The 21078-nt window shown below is 37.1% G+C and overlaps 2 protein-coding genes across 4 annotated transcripts; one reads left to right on the forward strand and one right to left on the reverse strand.

The window, feature by feature from the left end:
• Positions 1-953: 953 nt before the first annotated feature.
• tmem41aa (transmembrane protein 41aa) lies at positions 954-5271 on the reverse strand. Its single transcript, XM_055216135.2, has 5 exons — positions 5035-5271; positions 4662-4812; positions 4402-4563; positions 2456-2594; positions 954-1459 (listed from the first exon to the last, which is right to left on the reverse strand). Exons 1-5 carry the CDS (start codon positions 5208-5210, stop codon positions 1239-1241), a joined length of 849 nt encoding a protein of 282 aa, XP_055072110.1. The 5' UTR covers positions 5211-5271; the 3' UTR covers positions 954-1238.
• Positions 3910-18735, forward strand: ehhadh (enoyl-CoA, hydratase/3-hydroxyacyl CoA dehydrogenase). 3 transcript variants are annotated; one of them, XM_055216128.2, is made up of 7 exons: positions 3910-3934; positions 6486-6589; positions 6779-6948; positions 7131-7242; positions 8997-9101; positions 15059-15400; positions 17431-18735. In XM_055216128.2, the coding sequence occupies exons 1-7, from the start codon at positions 3927-3929 to the stop codon at positions 18681-18683; spliced, it is 2094 nt and encodes a 697-aa protein (XP_055072103.2). In that variant the 5' UTR covers positions 3910-3926; the 3' UTR covers positions 18684-18735. The 3 variants fall into 3 exon arrangements, with proteins under 3 accessions (XP_055072103.2, XP_055072102.2, XP_055072104.2); XM_055216127.2 differs by lacking the exon at positions 3910-3934 and adding an exon at positions 5622-5947; XM_055216129.2 differs by lacking the exons at positions 3910-3934; positions 6779-6948 and adding an exon at positions 5622-5947.
• Positions 18736-21078: the final 2343 nt, after the last annotated feature.

Consider the following 21078-nt stretch of genomic DNA (forward strand, 5'->3'; position numbering starts at 1 on the left):
ATGTGTGATTCTCGCGAAATTAGACTTATGAGGTGTCATGAAACATTTTGATAAATAAAGTAAATACAAAGTAAGAGTATCAAAATAAGAAGCATACAGTTACAAACATCTCTTCATGTACTATTTTGCACATGATTTCAAATGACATCATACAAACCAATTTTGTTGTTTTTTCCTTGTTTAAGGGGAAAATTTTCATTACCGCAATGTATCCATGACTGGATTTGGGTTCGTTGACATGGAAATATTTATAATTAAAAAATAAAAAGTTTCAGTGCATGTTATACTATAAACATTTACAGTAAAGAAATATGTAGTATTTGGTGATCATTGGTAAATGTAGAGACAATAATAAGGAATATAAATGAGTCCAAAACCAATTTTCTCATCCTCCACAACAATTTTCAATCATTGTTTGAGCCCTCAAGGAACTAACATTTTGAAATAAAAATCTGACTGGACATAATTGACTGTGACACTAAAGATGGCTACCAGGTAAGCGGTTCTTATTTTTTCTCTCCAGATAAAAATTTAAATTTTGTTTGTCATAGTAGTTAGACAACTTTTTAGTTCTCATTACTGAAACATGAGTTTGTAAATGCATATATTTAATGTAATATCATGTTGTGGTTTTAATAATTTTTGATAATGATATTCTAAAAAATGTAAATAATTTTATATATCCTCTAAAAATAATGGTTATAGTAAGTTCAGACCTTAATCTTATATGTGCAAAAAATTTGGTTTCAATGGCTTTTTAAAAAAAATCTGATGCTGGACAGCTTTTAAGTCTGGACTTCGTGAGAATCACCCAAATATGTAATATTAATATTACAGTCTGTACAGATGTAATGTATGTATTTATACTTCAAATATCTACACTACACTGCAAGACACCACTAATTTTACAACACAAAAACCACACACGCTTCCCAAAAGACTGTGCAACAGTATTTGTAAACGTAATAATGTTTATATTTTCACATCTCTGTTGATTTGTACAGTAAAGGCTGGATTAACATTTCACATTACATATACACAACTCCCAAAAATATATGCTATTTAACGACAGTAGCCTCCTGAGTAGATGACACATAAAAATTACACTTCCATTTTTGATAAAAACTTTAAAAGAGTCCACGAAAGAGATTCTCCAATAATCCCTCCAAATTTTAATGCTCTTAAATGCAAACAGCAGCCAAGTGACCAAAAACAACGATCCCACATTGTCCCTTATCTTATCTTTCCTTCTTGTCTTTGCCGAGTCCGTTTGTTTCAAGGCCATCTAGGTGGAGATGTTTGCTGCTGTAGTGACGTATGAGAGCTCCGGGTAGCAGTGCAGCACAGGCAATCAAAAGCAACTGCAACACTACAGTCCAAGAAAGCAAGTCGTCCAGAGAAGAAATATCAGACAGCATTGAACCCGTCTGGACACAGATGAAGTTGTACGGTATCAGCCCTGAGATAAATACAGATGGGTTAACGCAATGTTCAAAATGTTGCTTCTGTCAATATAAAGAGAAATTTAAATAGTTCACCCCAAAATGATAATTAGCACATATTTTACTCACCCGCCTCGAGCCATCCTAGGTGTATATGACTTTCTTCAGTCAGACGGTCGGAGTTATGGGTTTTTGTAACGCTGCGTCAGAGGTCAGCCTTCATCCTGACTCTCTCGTTAACATGCATGCATTTCTAAACTTACAGAGACCCATCAGTTCACATTAGAAGACATTTAATAACTGCATGGATTAGTTTTTGATTGATTAATTCAATTTTGGAGAGTTTAAAAAGGGGGCACTATGCAATGCCATTAAAACGCTGAAAAGAGGCATGATACTATTTTATATAACTCTTAACTGCTTTTGTCTGAAAGAAAAAAGTCATATACACTTAGGATATACACTTTATTTATTTATAAAGTAAGTTAATAAATAAATAAATAAAGTGTATATCCTAAAGTGAGTAAAGTATGGACAACTTTTCATTTTGGGGTGAACTATCCCTTAAACATAATTTAAAAATGCACAATAAAAGATTTACTTCTAAAGAACTTTTATAAAAGTATGTTTACAACCATGTGCACTCACAAGGAGATATGAAATGACGTTCATTTAAGTAAGTTAAGGAGTAGCATGGTCAACTTGTCAGCGTAAAGAGACCTCATCAGTATTTATAGCCGTCCGTCACCTCTCAAGTTTCAAATCAGTGCCCTAACTTAAGCAGTTTTATTTTACATAGAGTATTTGCATAGAGTTGGGCTACCATGTTGATCACATAATAATGCTTATTTTATCTCCCTTTCGTTAGATACTTTTGCTTAAAAATAAAAATTTCTAGAATGGCCCTGGTAACCAAACCTTTTGCATAATCCTACATTCGTGTCGTAAGGCATGAAAGACGAAAATAGATTACTGAGTGCACATTTAAGACTTTTAACTACGTGTTTGTTTACCAATGAAGACAGCCATGAAGAAGAGAGTGACTGGGATGTTCAGTATTGGGGACGTCACGTTTAGGAACCAGTTCGGACTCATGGGAAAGAATCTCAGGAACAGCAGGAAAAAAAACAAACTGCTTCTGTTTTCCTCAACCTAAGAAAGAAAACATTTTTTTTCAGTCTTAACTTATTAACATTTAATGATCTGATTAACTCGGATGCAAAACCATCTTAGTGGTTCTTACATGTTTTCTTATACTGTAAATGAGCATTTTTTAACAAACTCAAAGTGTTCATATGTTCTTGAAGGCAGTGATCCTGAGTGAAGATTTGAAAGGCATACTTAAAGACATTTTACAAAAACAATGCACTGTTAACAATTTACTTAAAATTAAAATGTAATGATAGATTATTTACTCACCCACATTTTAACCCAAACTTAAATGCTACAAAGAAACATTTTGAAGAACCTTTAACCCAGGGGTCACCAACGTGGTGCCCGCGGGCACCAGGTAGCCCGCACAGAGTCTGTGAGGTGCCCGCCAAAGCACATTCTATTAATAGTCTCAACTGTAATATTTATTCATTGCATATTTTTTTATATTAGCTTGGCTTGGTTTACGTTACAATTTTAAATAATATAAAACATATAAACAACTCAAATAAAATAAAATAAACAAGTAAAACAAAAAAGTTTTAAGTAGACTATATCAAAAAGTAGCCCTCCAGATTGTTTTATCCATTGTGGTAGCCCTTGCTCATAAAAAGGTTGGAGACCCCTGCTTTAACCTATATGGTGTCTTTTGGGCTACAACACTATGAATTGTGTTTGTATAAAGATTTGCATATTAATTCTTCAAAAATAATGTTTTAGAAGAGTTTGGTTCCAAAACCCAATAAAGGCTTTTTAAAAAAATGAATTACCACCAAAATCATTGTATCAGGTCAGTATTAAAAAGTAAATTCATAATTTTACGCAAAATTCGATATCCGCCGTGTTATTCTGGCATCTTTTCTCCCAAAACGCGATAAACGCCAGTCCTCCTTCTCTGCAGAATGCAATAAATCCGCTCAACAAATCACAGCGCACCATTCCACGTATTGTAAACAACAATGGCGGGGCGTTGAATACAGAGACTCCTAGTTTTACTCATCTACTTTGCACTTCGTGATCAACAAACAAACAAAAACAAAATAATACTTTGATGGCATCGATAAACCTGTGGTGGTTTTATGTGGTGGGGAAGAAACGTAAGCCACTCGGGCATTCAGGCGATGGAAAATGCCGGCTGTGTTCTCACAAGACAGCATCAAGTTTCTGTCATGCTAACACATTGACCCTAGAGGATCTTATGAAAAACTTTCCATAATTTTACTCAAGTCAACGAAAATCGAGCAGGACCAAAACATTTTACAGCTGATCGCTGTCAAAAAAGTTCAGCGACGACGTCACAAGGATGACAGCAGCAATGACAGTGTTCTTAATATGACAAAGTAAGTGTTTTGATTAATGCCATTAATGTTTATTTTTTTTAATCAGTGTGTACAACTGTTCAACTAAATGAATATAACATGGCAAAGATGAAAACACATTTATATATATTGATTCAATAGATTTATAGCATTTTGGAAAAAAATGTATAATAGATTTATTGCATTTTGCGGAAATTTGTATAATAAATCTTTGAAAATCAAATTATGGATTTGAATTTTTAATGTTATTATAACCTAAAGATGCTATGGGACAGTTTGTAACAGAAAATAGTGGTTTTCATTTTGTCACTTTCTTGCTATAGAAAACACGTTTTTAACAATATTAGTCAAAATGGATTTATTGCGTTTTGGAACCAAACTCTTCATTTGTATTAAAAATAATAGTATGCGAGTGTGGAACAACAAGAAGTTGAGTAAATGACTACATTTTATGGCGATAGCCTATTTCTCTACCAAGACATACGCACCTTCTTTTGCAGCATGGCCACCTTATCAGGGAAAAGTCTCACAATGCGTTGCTTGCCAAATGCCTGCGACAGGAGAAAACACATAGTAGCACCAACTGTGGTGAGAATACAGGCCAGCAGAAGACCATACCACCTCCCAAACAAGGCTCCAGCCAAAATGTTCTGCAAACAAAAACAACAAAATTGATCAAACATACCATGTACATTAGTTTTCAGTAAATTTCTTTGAATTTATTATAGATAAGTTACTGTGTTCTTACTAAAAATGATGAACCGGGTATGGCAAAAGCCTGCTTGTAGAGGTAGGCACTGCAGAAGAGTAGCAAAACATATCCAGTGTGCTCTGTCTTATAAAACCGCAACAACTCGGCAATCTCTTTCAGTTCTTCCAGGTCTGATGGGAACTTCAACCTGGATCAAATAATGTTCAGTACTCATACTGTTAATAGATCATACTTTTAAATCACTATTCATTATGAGCAACACACAGCAGATCTAATAATTTCACTGCTAAATGACAAATGAAAACAAGAACATAGACAGCATTCAGTTGGACACTTTAGTTTCAAGTAAATGGCGTGTTCACCATAAAAGGCATACAGTAGTTAAAACACGTGCATGTAAGAGGCAGACCTGGAGGGAGCAGCAGTCTCCATTTCACTTTGCTGGTTGTCATCGACAGATTTGTCCGTGTTTTCCTCATTGCTCTGTTTAGTTACCTGAGGTCCAGGGGGCAGATGAGAGGAAAGTATGTAAAGGTATAAAGTAGCTGTCACTACCACAGCGATCAGCCCAAACAGCGAGCGCATGTCGAAGAAAACACCATGTCCAATTCAACTGCCAGTGTCCAATAACTTCCGGGAGCGAAAATATAAACCCTGCGTTAACAGAGGAATTAATGAATAATGATGAGGTCGTGCAGACGCTGATTGGAAGCCTTCTAAACGCGTCACGCATAGACCAGTCACGCAGTCTACTTAATATTCATGAGTTTGAATTTTACAGCGGTTGATTCGGCAGCTTTCTACCGCCCACCACCAATTACTTTTTAAATTCTTAGTAAAATAACATTATGCGTATTTTTACTAAACTGCTTTTTAAAAACAAAACCGCGAACAGCTAAATTTACAAATTAAAAATGCAAAACAAAAAACTTCAACGTCAACTTTCACACCAAACGTCACGCTACTTGATTAATATTCATAACCAAGCCTTGCCCATTCTTCTGTTATTTTTTCCGGGGAATGGAAGCGTTCTTTCAGCAGGAATGCTAATTCTATTTTCTTTATAAAGCTATGCGATTATCATCACATTTAATATATACCGTAAAGGCGCGCAGATGCGATGTATAAACCACATACTCAAATATTAAACAATAGGTGGGTGTGGCTAAATTGACGCACCGACTTTGTTTGCGACAAGTATCAAAGTTCTTCAGTCTGCAGGTGACACACACAATACAACTGAACGCAATGGCCCGCTATGAGCTTGTTAAACGATCAGTAGCACTGATCACCCTTACCAACCCACCAGTCAATGCCTTGGGGTGAGTGACAATACTTATTTTATTTTTTCTCTCACAAAACTTGTTGCACTTGTACGGTACTGTAAACCTGGAAACATCATGAATATTTCATTTTTTATTCGTGATCATATGTGACATGTCACCACATTCAGTATTTCACATCTGCATAGGATTTACACAACATTGTGACTTTCTGTAAAGGCCAGCTATAAGAACATTTCTGGCAAAGTGGACTGTCATTTTGTCTTTCAGGCCAGTGCTGTCTAATCAATACATCTTTAGTTTGTTAATCATTTACTGTGTTTTCATGGCTTGCCAACATTTGTTTTTGTGAATCCTGCTGATTTCTGTTACCACCGTTGTGCTATAATAACAATATATCTGTGCTTATTGTTGTTCTGACTGGGGCACAACTAAAATAACAGCTTAAAATGTATGCAATGAACTTTTCCCATGATATTTTTTTTATAAACTGAGCTGTGTCTTAAGTGCACTAACTATTATGAAGTATTTAAAACAGTGATCTGATGACAGATGCATGACCTTAACCTCCCCTTAGTGCTGCAGTGCGTAATGGCATCACAGAGACTATTAAGCGTGCGTTGGGTGACCCAAAGGTGACGGCTGTGGTATTATGTGGAGAGAATGAAAAATTCTGTGGAGGTAAGATAATGAAAGACAAACGCCCACCTACAAATGCATTTTCAAGTTAAAAATATGTAATGCATTAATGCATGTACTAAATATAGGGGATTTTGGCTTAATATTTGGCAAGATCTTGGCCAAATATAATTTTCTGACATTAAGTTTAATAAATAGTCCACTTAGGATTTGATAATACATTTTTCCCAGGTGCAGACATCCGTGAGTTTGCTGGGCCTTTAAGAGGACCTTCCTTAATAGCGTTGCTGGATGGCATAGAGGCAGGAGAGAAGCCTGTAGTTGCAGCCATAGAAGGGGTTGCTTTAGGTGGAGGTTTAGAATTAGCTCTCGCCTGTCACTACCGTATTGCACACTCTAAGGTAAACCATCCTTGAATTGCTGTGTTTTGTTTTTAACTTTGTGCACTACTGTCAGAGTGCTAACACAAAGTGTCTAGTTAATAGCTTAAATTTTGATACCATGGTTTAATGGTTAGGAGAATAAGGCAATGTTGTTGTTTTTTAGTTAATGCATTTAGTACAGCAGGTACTATGTTTTCCAGGCACGACTTGGACTTCCAGAGGTGACTTTGGGTCTTATGCCAGCTGCTGGAGGAACACAGCGTCTTCCCAGGCTTATTGGCATTCCTGCTGCTTTAGAATTGATTACCACTGGTAAGTCATAGTCATACACTTAAACCTGTGGTCACACCCACACTTTTCCTCTACACATATTTGTTTATCCAAGGCAATATTTTGTTTTTAGTAAAATAAAATAATACAGTTGTTTTGTTCCACCAGGGGTCAGCATTGTACATTGAATCTGATTGATGATCAAGGCTAAAATATACATGCTGTTGTGATTGTAAATGTTGTTTCTAACACATTTGCTGTGATCATTTTAGTAAAACACAGAAGGATGTTTATTTTAATTTTTGTACAACACCTGTAATGACCATGTTTGTCAAGTTCCAAAAAGGGCAGCAAAAGCTGGGATGTAATAAAAGTAGAACAGGATTTATTAATATATATATATAAGTAAGGGATAAAATATAGGCAACCGGTTGTTATCGCAGAAATAAGCCCCAACAGTGTGATCAGGACCCGATGCGAAGCGAAGGGTCTTGTATCACACTGAAGGGGCTTATTTCGCAATAACAATCGGCTGCCTGTACACAGCTGTTTACCTCATAAGTAGGGTAAGGAACATAAAATATTGATTTGAAATATTTTATTTGCTTATTTTTAGTGAATGCAAGGAAAACCATTTACTTTTGGTTTTAAGACAAGATGTTCATGTCACGAACACATTATAATATATTAATAATTTGTAAATCTTGGGGTGGTTTCCCAGACAGGGATTAGACTAGTTCTAGACTACAATAAATGTAAGAGCTGTCCAAACTGAAAACAACTTGCACTGACATATCTTAAATACATCAGTGCCCTTTGTTTGGCCTCAAAATGCGCACAAGTAATGTTTTTAGTAAGGCATATTTGTTAAAACTAGTTATATTTACAAATTTAACTAAGGCCTAGTCCTGTTTTAAGCCAATTCCTGTCTGGAAAACCACCCCATAATGTCATACATGTTTTTAAAATACATATTTATATTTCATTTTTGTGTATTAAAACTGTACCTGTCAAAATGATTTGCAGCCTCAGGGTTACCGTGTGTTATTAGTTTTGAGCAGTTGTTATCTGGTAATAACAAATCTGTAAATGTGGCCAATCAGAATCAAGCATTTCAACGAGCTGTAATAATAAGTGATATTAAACAGCACCAAAACTTAGCTTTGCATTTTAGCCTTTCAGTTCATGTTAAATATTAGAAGGAAAAACAATAACAAATTTCAAATTTCATATCATATACCATGCCAGCGTTGGGTCGAAAAGAGAAAAAAACAGAAAATGTTTGTATTTGACCCAACAATGCATTTAAACAACCCAGCATTTTGGGTTGAAACAACCTAACAGTTAAATTACAACCCAATGGGTTGGGTTCGTCCCTTTTTGACCTAACGCTGAAAGTAACCCTGCAATTTTTTGTGTACACATTTTGACCAATGTGTAATAAAATTAACAGTATAAAAGTTTTGAGGTTTTGATCCTATCAATTTAATATCTATTGCAAAAGTATATATTTTTTATAGATTAATATATACAATAGAAAAACTTTGTGTAAGAAAAAACTCAAAATTTTGATTATTTACTAAAATTTTCCCCTCCACTTTAGATGTAAAATATAATATATTTTAATTTGGGAAGAATACAAATTTAGAGCAACATAAGAAACACTTTTCACAAAAATATCATTAACACATATACGACTCAATCAGAGTTGTTTTCTACTTCTGCCGGATCTTGTCATATTATTTTAAACAAAAAATGAATGTGAAGCATCTCACATCTATCCATCCTTGTTGCAGGTCGTCATATCTCTGCCCAGGAAGCTCTGAAGCTGGGCATTGTTGATCAGGTCACAGATGAGAATGCTTGTAAGATGGCTGTGGAGTTTGCACTGAACACTGTAGGTATGTGATGGGCATGAAAAGCACAAGAAGCAGAGTTTTTATAGTCTGGAAACATAGCAGCTAAATCCTTTCTTAAAAGAAATGAATGTTTCATATCCTTGTCAATGAATTTCAGAGTTGCTCGGTGCTTTTGATCAAATTTTCAAGAGGTTTAAAGGAACAATCATTGTTAGAATATTCATTTTGATCCTTTAGATCACTGAGCAATTATTTAAATATATGAAAACGTATATTAGTGAATTTCAATGTGTTAAGAAGTACTGATCTTTTATTCCCTTTCATGATGTGATGTTTTTATATCACCTCATAATGGATTAGAAGCTTTTAGCTGCTTTTTTGGGAACTTCTTGCTTGTACAAAGATCTGTATTAAAACACTTGGTTTTGTGGGTCAGGTCAAGTCAAAACTCCTTTTTATATGGTCAGTCACTTTTCCTACAGCAATAAAAAGTTGCATAAGAGTTATTAAAACCAGGCTCTCTGAAGTGTTTCTGTCAAGTGATCAAACTTTACTAGATCTACGGTAAGCGCAACTGTTCATTGACTGCTACAGAAGTGCAGAGGAAGCATTTGAGGGAGTCTCCATTGAGGGAAAGTAAAAGATTAGAATGAGTACAGCCGAAAACAATATTGACTCAATGAGGTAAAATTCTTGCTGAAACTGAAGGAGTCAGAACCCTCATAATGTGAATGTTGTGAGTGACACTCTTACAGAGAGATCAGGGTTCATATAGAGTCAGGATGAGCTTTAGAGGGAGATTAAAGATTGGCCACGCAGCTAATGCGCTCAATGTAATCACACGCTGAGCAAAGATCAGCCTGGCCAAATCCTGGCAACTAAATGGAATTGCAGAGCAGGCATGGTTCAGGTATAGGGTGGACAAATATGACTGGTTCAGTCACTTATGTCAAATGTCTATTGTAGCAGTCAAATCTCTGAGGACATATACAGTAAACAAGTTCATTCTGCCTAAACTTTGACCATATAGAGAAAAGCCTTTGTTTTTCTTTACTGATTTTGATTTACTGGGGTTGAGCACTAGCCACATACCATTATAAACAACACAGGATTTACAATGAGCTTCGTGATTGTTAAGCAATGGCATATTGTATGCTTCTGTAGAAACATAAATTTTGGAAAACGAAGGTTTAAAACCAAATGCCCATTGAAGAACTATGAATCCTGTCTCGATTTCTGTTGAGACATTCAGATGGTAGAGTCAGAATTTGGCGTAAACAGAATGAGAAAATGGATGCATGATGCCTTGTTACCACTGTGCAGGCTGGTGGTGGTGGTGTAATGGTGTGGGAGATGTTTTCTTGGCACACTTTAGGCCCCTTAGTGTCAATTGGGAATCGTTTAAATGCCACGGCCTACCTGAGCATTGTTTCTGACCATGTCCATCCCTTTATGAAGCAGGATAATGCACCATGTCACAAAGCTCGAATCATTTCAAATTGGACATGACAATCTTGAACATGACAATGAGTTCACTGTACTAAAATGGCCCCCACAGTCACCAGATATCAACCCAATAGAGCATCTTTGGGATGTGGTGGAACGGGTGCTTCGTGTCCTGGATGTGCATCCCACAAATCTCCCTCAACTGCAAGATGCTATCCTACTAATATGGACCAACATTTCTAAAGAATGCTTTCATCACCTTGTTGAATCAATGCCACGTAGAATTAAGACAATTCTGAAGGCGAAAGGGGGTCAAACACAGTATTAGTATGGTGTTCCTAATAATCCTTTAGGTGAGTGTGTATGTATATATATATATATATACAGTTGTGTTCAAAATTATTCAACCCCCCAATGCTGTTAAGGGTTTTAGGGAATTTAGTGTACATTTGTAATTGTATTCAGAATGAAATCCTACAATGACTTCTTAAAGAACCATATGCAACTAAAATGACATTAATTGGTTTTGTAATATAGTAGTAAATGTTTCTTTTGTGAATTCTTCATTGACACAATTATTCAACCCCTTAAAGAACTACCACTTTGAAGAACAGAGGTTCATTGAAGTGTTTTCAATCAGGTATTGAAAACACCTGTGGATGTCAGGGAACAGCAATAAAGCCTAATAAGCACCAATTAGGCAGCTTTAAAATGACTGTGATACTCAACTCCTTCTAAACATTTACTGGTGTGGTTACAAACATGGTGAAGTCAAAAGAATGGTCCAGGAAGACAAGAGAAGAGGTGATTAATCTTCACAGGAAGGGCAATGGCTATAAAAAGATTGCAAAGATGTTTAACATACCAAGAGACACCATAGGAAGCATCATTCACAAATTCAAGGCAAAGGGCACTGTTGAAACGCTTCCTGGTCGTGGCAGAAAAAAGATGCTAACTGCGACTGCTGTGCGCTATCTGAAGCGTAGAGTGGAAAAAAGTCCCAGTGTGACTGCTGAGGAACTGAAAAAAGATTTGTCAGATGTGGGTACTGAAGTTTCTGCTCAATACGGCGCACCCTGCGTACTGAAGGCCTCCATGCCAAAACTCCCAGGCGCACCCCCTTGCTGTCTCCAAAGAATAAGAAGAGTCGACTGCAGTATGCCAAAAGTCATGTGGACAAACCACAGAAGTTTTGGGATAGTGTTCTGTGGACTGATGAAACAAAATTAGAACTGTTTGGGCCCATGGATCAACGCTATGTTTGGAGGAGGAAAAACAAGGCCTATGAAGAAAAGAACACCTTGCCTACTGTGAAGCATGGTGGGGGGGTCAATCATGCTTTGGGGCTGTTTTGCTTCTGCAGGTACAGGGAAACTTCAGCGTGTGCAAGGTACCATGAATTCTCTTCAGTACCAGGAGATATTGGATGACAATGTGTTGCAGTCCGTCACAAACCTGAGGCTTGGGAGACGTTGGACCTTTCAACAGGACAATGATCCCAAGCATACCCCCAAATCCACTAGAGCATGGTTGCAGAAAAAAGGCTGGAACATTTTGAAGTGGCCATCGCAGTCACCAGACTTAAATCCGATTGAGAACCTCTGGTGGGACTTAAAGAAAGCAGTTGCCGTGCGCAAGCCTAAGAATGTGACTGAACTGGAGGCTTTTGCCCATGATGAATGGGCGAAGATACCCATAGATCGCTGCAAGACACTTGTGTCAAGCTATGCTTCACGTTTAAAAGCTGTTTTAACTGTAAAAGGATGTTGTACTGAGTACTAAGATTGAATGTCACTTGGGGGTTGAATAAAACTGAAAATGATGTGAGCACAGAAAAGACATTTGTGGTTATTTCATTATAAATGTTATGTTATATTTGTCTGACCTACACATGCCTCTTTGATGTAATTGTAAGCAGGATGACTGAATGAACAAAGTCAATGTCAAACCGGCCAAAACAATCAATTTCAGTTGGGGTTGAATAATTATGAACACAACTGTATATATATATATATACTCCAGATACTCCGGTTTTCTCCCACACTCTGAAGATATACGTTAGGTGAATTTTAGATGCCAAATTGTTCTTCCCATTTTGTGTATAGATTAACTTCTGTAGACTAAGGCTGCGTCTGAGATCGCATACTGTGACACTATGTACTGAATTATATGAAGTACCTACTCATCAAACGTTAAAACAGTAGGTACTATATAGTATGAATATGGATAGTATGTATGAATTTGGACGTACTACATCCACCATGTTGATACAACACGTGACATACGTCGTCATAACAAGTTAGCTGTTAACTGGAATAATGTTAAACAAGCGCAAGGGAGGGACAGCTGTTTAATATATGTATTTGGATTGGAATAGAGCTGCGTTACCGCTTTTAGACATTCTGCATTTCCTTGTTACCCCATTTTTTGGATTATCTCTCTCCCAAGGGCTCACAGAATAGTAAAGGGTCCATCGAATGAACACTTTGTGATCTTGCCGGAAGTAGGAGGTTATCCGTCTACTCTTCGCCTACTGTTTTTGAAATAGTATGAATTAGGACATACTACTCGCCTCGCCCACTGCGTTTATTATATAGTATAGAAGTAGGCTATTTCGGACGCCGCCGAACTGTGATTAACTGGTTCTTATTGATTAACTGGTTCCATATAGCCATAGATGCTGGAATGATGGTTAAAATAATAAGCAAAGTAATTTACTGAAATGTTTTTGGTTTGTTTTTGTACCTACTGTATAATAATTAATAGTAGTTATATTTGAGGAGATGCAAAAGCCATTAAGCGTCACCTCCATCAAAATGAGCTAATGACATTGACCGAATGCACGTGGCATGTATTATCAAATACTTTCACTTCAAATCTGCTTAATCCCATTCAAAAAATACAATTTGTTGGCAGAATCTGTTATATGCCACAATGATTTTTCAAGTCTTAAGTACACGGAAAAATAATTGGATAAATGACAGCACGTGTACGTCAAAAAGAGTTTTTTACCTGGTTAAAGTAGGTTTACTGAATATAATAGGATGTTTACCATCTTTTTTAGCCTTTTACCTTTATTTAGAGACGTTTTGGTTAAATACCAATGAAATTACTAAAGTGATATTTGTGTAAATAAGGCATTTCAATTACTGACTAATAACTTTGTAATCATCAATTTGCATCATATTTTTGTACTATCACTTTTAACTTTTAAGATCACTTTTTGAAAGGTTTCTAAAAAAAGTTTTTGTTTGTTTGATCCTTTGTTTTCACACTTTTCAAATACTTTCAACCATTTAAATCAAAGTTTGCAGTGTTGATTTGCTTTTTGGATTAAAGCTTTTCATTTCAGAAAACTGAAAGTTAATTGAATGAGAAAAATAATTGCCATAGCAAGGTTGCTGAGTAGGTGATCAATCTTGCGATCTATTGAACAAATTTAGTCCATGTTTCATGTTGATTTTGTTCTTTTCATTACTTTACTTAGGTGAAAGGTGTGTGAGAAGTAATCAATAGTGCTAACCTCAAACTCTCACAACACTCTCTGCAGAGTCTTGATCTCAGCTCTCGCGGTTCAAGAGATTTATCAGGTTTCCCAATCGCAGAAACATCTGCCACAAGCCCCTAACAGGATCTGACCCAGTCCTACTTACAATAAATCTCAGCATTAGATTCAACTCCTGCCCACAGAATCACAGATTAAGCACTGATACATCTGTATAGTCCATTATACCACACATAGTAAACTAGACATCCAGCTCAAGGTTTCCATTACGCTTTGATGTCTTACTCAGAAAATGTATTACTTTTCCAAAGAGCTTTTCTGTGATGAAAATATTTAGAGATTTATTTCACAGGTTATGTATGTGTAGTGAAACCTACTTTGATTTTTTAGAGAATGAATTAAGTATGTAAGCATTGTTTTAAAGTGCTAATTTCAGTCAAAACACTATGAATAATTAATAAAGTAAAAGAATAATAATGCATAAAGTAGATAGTACTAATGGACTTTCCGTCATGCTGGCCCTTTAAGATACATCACAGTGACCCAGATTCCAGAGAGAGAGAGATGAATCTAATGCAGTTAGAAGGCATAGTGAATCAAACCCTGCCCTGTGCAATTCATTCACCGAGGCAGGAACCTCTGATAAATTACTATGAAATTACATTGTGATGGGATGCTTTATATGTGTGTGTTAGTTTGCTGAGTGTGGATTTCTGTGCGCCTGTGGGAATAAGTGTAAAATGACTGTATGTCAGAGACGCAGACACGTTTTTCAAGTAATTGTGTCAGCCACACTGAATTTGAGAGTTTTTGAAAGCTAACTTATTTTAGCGATACGGATTACCATGATTTTTGGATTATTCAACTACATTTCATCACTCTGTGAATTCTTGTGTAAAAGTTTAACGATTCCGGGTAATCATATTTTAGGTCTAGGAGTTTCTATGTAAATCCGTCAGTCCGATCAGGCTCTTGTTCATTACAATACCTTTCATCTTGCATAGATTTAGACATCATATCCTTTTGAATCTTTTGGGTTCTTTTACAGGCAAGCCGCTATCTTCCCGAAGACTGAGTACGCTCACCACGCCCTGTCCTCCGAACCTGGATGCCGTCTTTGAAGCAGTAACCATGCAGGTTCAAAAGAAGGCTCGGGGGGTCATGGCACCGTTGGCATGTATTCAAGGAGTGCGGGCAGCTGCAACTTTGCCTTACAGTCAGGGTATGAAGCGAGAGAGTGAACTGTTTGCCACTCTCTTTAACTCCGGCCAGGCCCGGGCTTCACAGTACTGCTTCTTTGCTCAGAGGACCGCTGGGAAATGGACTCTGCCTAGTGGAGCGCAATGGAACAACAGCAAGCCCAGAGAGATCCGGAGTGCAGCTGTCATAGGTACAACATCTTAATGCATGTGAACGACGCCTAGGGATGTTAACGGAAAAGTTCACTGGAATCCCATTATTTTCTTACAAGTTATTTTTACAACTTGCGGTGAAATAAAATTTGATCAGCTCTAGACTGTGCAAAACATTTATAAGATAAAACTAAAATATAAGGGTAAATTATACGCACAACTGGCGCAATGTCATGGAATGTCTCTGAACAAGTTCACCCCCCCTTTGGGGGAAAACAAAGTAGACTTCCCATAGACTTCCATACAAAATAGCGGAACAAAGGAACGTTCGTACACAGCCGGCAGGCGTAAATAACTTAAGAAATCACTCATATTACACATGTCAATGTCCAACATGCCTGTCATAGAGCGCGAAAGATACATCAACAGATTTAATTTGGTCAATTTAAAAACATGTCCCTTTCATTCTCCCAGCGTCAAATTTGTGTAACAACGCAGTGATAGCTGGAAATATCGCTAAGCCAGTTAGATGTATGGCTGGATGGAAAAGTGCACTCAGTACTTTAAATATAAAGACATAATATATAAATACGAAGTATTCAAATTCGAAGTAATATCATTAACTGGCTTCCCTGTTGACTCAATGAGGTAAAAGTAAATGTCCGGGTAAGACAACTCTGGCCAATAGGGAGCGTTGTTACTCAAATTTGACGCTGTGAGAATGAAAGGGACATGTTTTGAAATTTACCAAATTAAATGTGTTAATGTTTCTTTCGCGCTCTATGGCAGGCAGGGTGGACAGAAAATTACTCTACATGTTTAATCTGAGTGATTTTTTAAGTTATTTACACCTCTCGGCTGTGTACGAACGTTGCTTTGTTCCGCTATTTTGTATGGAAGTCTATGAGAAGTCTAGTTTGTTTTCCCCCAAAAAAGGGGGTTACAAAATTGACAGTCAAGTTCCCGGATGTGCCGGTAGTCTATATACGATCCAAATAAAATAAATTATGAAAAACATAAAAATTTTAAACTAAATATTAAAGTAAATAATATATATTAAATATTAACGAGGTGAGGGACAGCTATTTATAGACACCTCTTTGCGCTGATTGGTTGGATTACATGACCGTGCTCCTCCCAAACTAGTTTAATAAACTTCATTAAGTATCCTGACTCTTCCTAGCTTTTTAATGCCATTTAAAAGTGGTCAATGTTTTGAAGCTTCAGTAATTACATACACAGGGCTGGAGGGGGCGAGGCGGGGCAGAGTCCGGGAGTGAATTTCGAGGAGTTCCACCTCAAACTGGTTAGAATTTTTGAAATGGTGGAATTAAAACATCCAAATTTTTACATGCTACAATTTTTTTTATTGTGTGACTTAAATAGTCAAGAAAACATAAAAATTGTAATGCTTTTAGTTATTTCAAACCCATCTTACAAGTCATCCAACATTCCCCCTCCCGATTTTCCAAACTAAAGTCCCCCCAGTGATTTTCTGCCATTCCCAGCCATGGACATACATCCATCAAAGTAATTCAGATGACTCCAGTGTCTATACACTTTACTAACATCGAATCTCATTGGTTCTCGCACGTCTCCTGATGCATTTGACAACTGCAAGAAATCTGCAGAACCATTGAGAATTGATGCTATGGATGTCCTACCATATTTTAACTTGCAGTGATAATTTATAGGCTTACAATAATACCCATATGGATAATTATGGGATACGTTTTATTTTATGGTAGCGTATTCCTTCAATATTCCTATGCAAAAAAAGGACAAATAAATTAGACATTTCCTTGATAATTTAATGTAACTTTCTCTTTATTTTGTCCCAATAGTATTATTTTTGACAGCCCTTTGCTCACTTTTAAGTTGTTGCTATGGTTACATTATGTAAAGCATTTTTCTCTGATAAACAGACATGTTCATATCATACTAAAAGGAAGCTGGTATTTTTATGATCTGTTCCATTGCACCAGCTGACAGTTTTAATTGTGTCTATATTTTTTTATTAGTACTTTTGTTTTTATTAAATGCTGCCCATTTATTTGTTTTTTTTTAGGTCTGGGCACTATGGGAAGGGGCATTGTTGTCTCTCTTGCACGTGTAGGGATTTCTGTCATAGCTGTAGAGTCAGAAAATAAACTCTTGGACACTGGCAGGCAGATGGTGATTGGTATGCTGGAGAGAGACGCTAAAAGACGAGGAGTAACCGCCTCCCTTAACCTTCTCCGATTCACACTCAGCTTACAGGACCTGAAGGATGTGGACATTGTTATTGAAGCGGTCTTTGAAGATATGGCACTTAAGAAGCGTGTTTTCGAAGACCTTTCGAAAGTGTGTAGACCAGGCACTTTTCTCTACACCAACACCTCCGGGTTGGATGTAGATGCATTAGCTGGTGTGACCGACAGACCTCACATGGTAGCTGGGATGCACTTCTTTTCACCTGCACATGTGATGAAGCTCCTGGAGGTCGTATATGGGCCACGTTCTTCAAGTGAATCCATTGCCACTGCGATGAGCCTTGGTAAGAGAATAGGAAAGGTTAGTGTTGCCGTTGGAAACTGCCATGGATTTGTTGGAAACCGCATGCTAAAGCCTTACACAGATCAAGCCAACTTTATGCTGGAGGAAGGGGCCACACCTGAACAGATAGATAAGGTTCTTGAAGAGTTTGGTTTTGCCATGGGTGTCTTCAGGGTGTCTGACCTCGCAGGCCTTGATGTCGGTTGGAGAATCAGAAAGGAAGCCGGGTTGACTGGGCCTAAGGTTGACTCAAAGGATCCTCCACGTAGGCGCAAGGGGTCTAGATACAGCCCAATTCCAGACATGCTCTGTGAGCAAGGCAGGCTGGGCCAAAAGACAGGGTGTGGCTGGTATGTTTATGACAAACCTGGGGGTACAGATGCAAAGCCTGACCCGCTGATCCAGAATCTTCTTGAGACATACAGGAGTAGGTACGGCATCCAACCTCGCAATATCTCGGGTCAGGAAATAATCGAGCGATGCATTTTCTCCCTGGCCAATGAGGGCTTCCGTATCCTGGAGGATGGCATCGCTGCTCAGCCAGAGGATATTGATGTAATTTACCTGTTTGGTTATGGTTTTCCGAGGCACAGAGGTGGGCCTATGTTCTATGCCAGCATGGTGGGCCTGGAAAGAGTACTCGAGAGGTTAGAGCATTACCATCATGTCCATCCTGATGTGCCTCATCTGGAACCCAGTCGTCTGTTGAGAAAACTCGTGGCTTGTGGCAGCCCTCCTATCCAGAAATGGAAAGAGCATATCAAACAAATACACAGCCATCTGTAAGATGGCCAACTTGCCAAATACAGTGGTCTTAATAAAAAGTTTTCTTTATCAACTTCTTTTCACTTCTTCCTTTTCTTTTTCTTTGAGCGGTATTTTCACTAATAATTACTCCATCTCATGCCCCACTGCTGTTTCATTGAATGCATTTGATTTTAACAGCAGAGTGAATCAAACACCAGCAGTTTTCTTTTATCTACAGGATAAAAGATACTTGGAGAAAAGCAGAGTTTTCAAATGTTACCCATACATCTCAACAGGAAGAGCATGACGCTAACAATGTCAAAGACATAGGTTTGATTTCTAAGACAGACACAGACTGATGTGCCAGATTTGTGAATGCCTAACTAAGACAGCTTAAAATATGTCAGCTAGTGTTTTTTATTTTATTTATTTCATCCGATCTCCGGGTCTGGCGCTAGCACTTTTAGCATAGCTTAGCATAATCCATTGAATCTGATTAGACCGTTAGCATTGCGCAAAAAATTACCAAATAGAAAAGAGTACCAAAGAGTTTCGTTATTTTTCCTTTTTAAAACTTGGTACCGCCAGACCTGGAGATCAGCTGAATGTATTCCAAAACGGTAAAAATCAAATGTTTCAAAAAAAGTGGAGTGTCCCTTTAAATTAAAACCTACTTGTTTAATTAGTTAAATGGCTTTGCATTGCTTTGAAAAGAAACTTTTTAATTAATTTGGCTTTATCTGGGTAGAATAGCTGGTGTGTGAGGTAAAGGGTGTGTGAGGTGCTTTGCTGGAGGGTGAGGTTAATTGCTATTGGTGCCAAGCTGCAACTCAAATAAATTTGATGTCCTTTAATTAAACGCTGCTAAACCTCTGTGTTCACCCTGTTTGAACTGTGTCCAAGCAAGGTGTGGAAATTAAACTATGAAGACAAAATGATTGCTTCACAATTTTCTTCGAGCATATGTTGGTGAACAGGGGTCTAGATTTGGTTTAAACAATGGGGGGATTGCCAGTTGTACGTTTTTTCAATTATCATTGAATAAATATTGATTGATATTTCTCGCCTTTGTACAAGTGAACTGGGGAGCTGAATATTTTCTGAATGAAAAGCACAATAACGCTACCATTTCACCAACCATTTAAATAGTTTAAAACTTTTGTCTCCAGTTATATATAATCTCTATTTAGACTTCATGATTCATTTTTGTATAGTAATAATAGTGAGGATGTTCTTAATGTAATTAATTTTTAATGTTTAATTTTATGTGTAAAGATCTTATGCCCATGCTTCCATTACATTTGTTGTATTTGCAATGGTATATTGATAATACAGTATATAATTATTTATCTCTCTTTATTAGAATGCAGACAAAAAATACAGGAAATTTGTATGCAGCAATTAAAAATGAATAAAATAAAAGCTGAAGTGTCAAGTATTTAGTGTGACTTTCTCTTACACTTGAGCACTAGCAGGAACCTGCAGGCTCTGTTAAACCTTAAATGAAATGAAATCCTATTCTAATCTAATGACTTCAGGACTTCAGTCTCCTCAAAAGAGCTCAAGATGGGCTTAGTGCCAAGAGATGTCACACTAAATACTGACATCTGCCAGAAGAAGCTATTTTGTTCTGATTTTTTATGTTTTGTGTACATATTTGCTGTATGTTGTGCATGTATCTTAATAAAGCTAATGAAACTTAAATATGGATGATCATTAAAACTCTGCCAAAACAACAAACCTGGTGATGGCTTACAATGGTTGCTCAATACTGTTGGCTGTTAATTGTATCTTTTCTTATGTTAGAACACAGCTTATTCACACATTTCAAATAGAGAGACATCTATGCTACAACCACCCTAACACCTATAGAGTATGTGCTGAATGAAGTGTTGTTTTGTTTGTTTTTACACTTGGTATGTATCACTATCACAAGGAACAATACTAGGCCTTTTGTGACACCAGATGTGTGTGGGTATTGGTTTAAAAGTCTATAATAACGTTGTATACTAATATTACCATTAAAGACCACCAATTGTCCGATTCACGATTTTACATTTCAGTACATGTTTACGATATGCAAAAGGTACATACCCCAAAGTAAATAATGAGGCGTGATCGTCTCCAACGTAAATCTCTTTTCTTTGATATACAAAAAACACACGGATTGTAGGCAACAGTTTACTTCCTGGCATTGGTGATTTAGGGAAGACAGACATTATCATAATTCCTTCCGCTTGGACTCACAGCCTGTAAGTTAACTCCTGTTAGCATTGCATTGTAACCGAATCTTTCAAACATGGTAAGGAGCGTCACATTTCTGACTGATGTCAGAGGTATTCAGGTCAATCACAACGTACAGATTAGCTGGCCAATCAGGGACACAGAGCTTTTCAAATTCATTTCAGGAAGAGAGTGAAATCTGGAGCTACAA

This window comes from Misgurnus anguillicaudatus, chromosome 17 (genome assembly GCF_027580225.2).
Source record: "Misgurnus anguillicaudatus chromosome 17, ASM2758022v2, whole genome shotgun sequence".
NCBI lineage: Eukaryota > Metazoa > Chordata > Actinopteri > Cypriniformes > Cobitidae > Misgurnus > Misgurnus anguillicaudatus.

Bases quoted from the DNA above. Each gene is read 5' to 3' on its own strand.
- ehhadh (XM_055216127.2), top strand. From the start codon at position 5,874: ATGGCCCGCTATGAGCTTGTTAAACGATCAGTAGCACTGATCACCCTT. The intron at 6,949-7,130 runs GTAAACCATCCT...TATGTTTTCCAG, and splicing joins ACCGTATTGCACACTCTAAG to GCACGACTTGGACTTCCAGA. The intron at 15,401-17,430 runs GTACAACATCTT...GTTTTTTTTTAG, and splicing joins CCGGAGTGCAGCTGTCATAG to GTCTGGGCACTATGGGAAGG.
- tmem41aa (XM_055216135.2), bottom strand. From the start codon at position 5,210: ATGCGCTCGCTGTTTGGGCTGATCGCTGTGGTAGTGACAGCTACTTTA. The intron at 4,564-4,661 runs GTAAGAACACAG...TTTTGTTTGCAG, and splicing joins TACCCGGTTCATCATTTTTA to AACATTTTGGCTGGAGCCTT. The intron at 2,595-4,401 runs GTGCGTATGTCT...TTTCTTTCTTAG, and splicing joins TGGCCATGCTGCAAAAGAAG to GTTGAGGAAAACAGAAGCAG.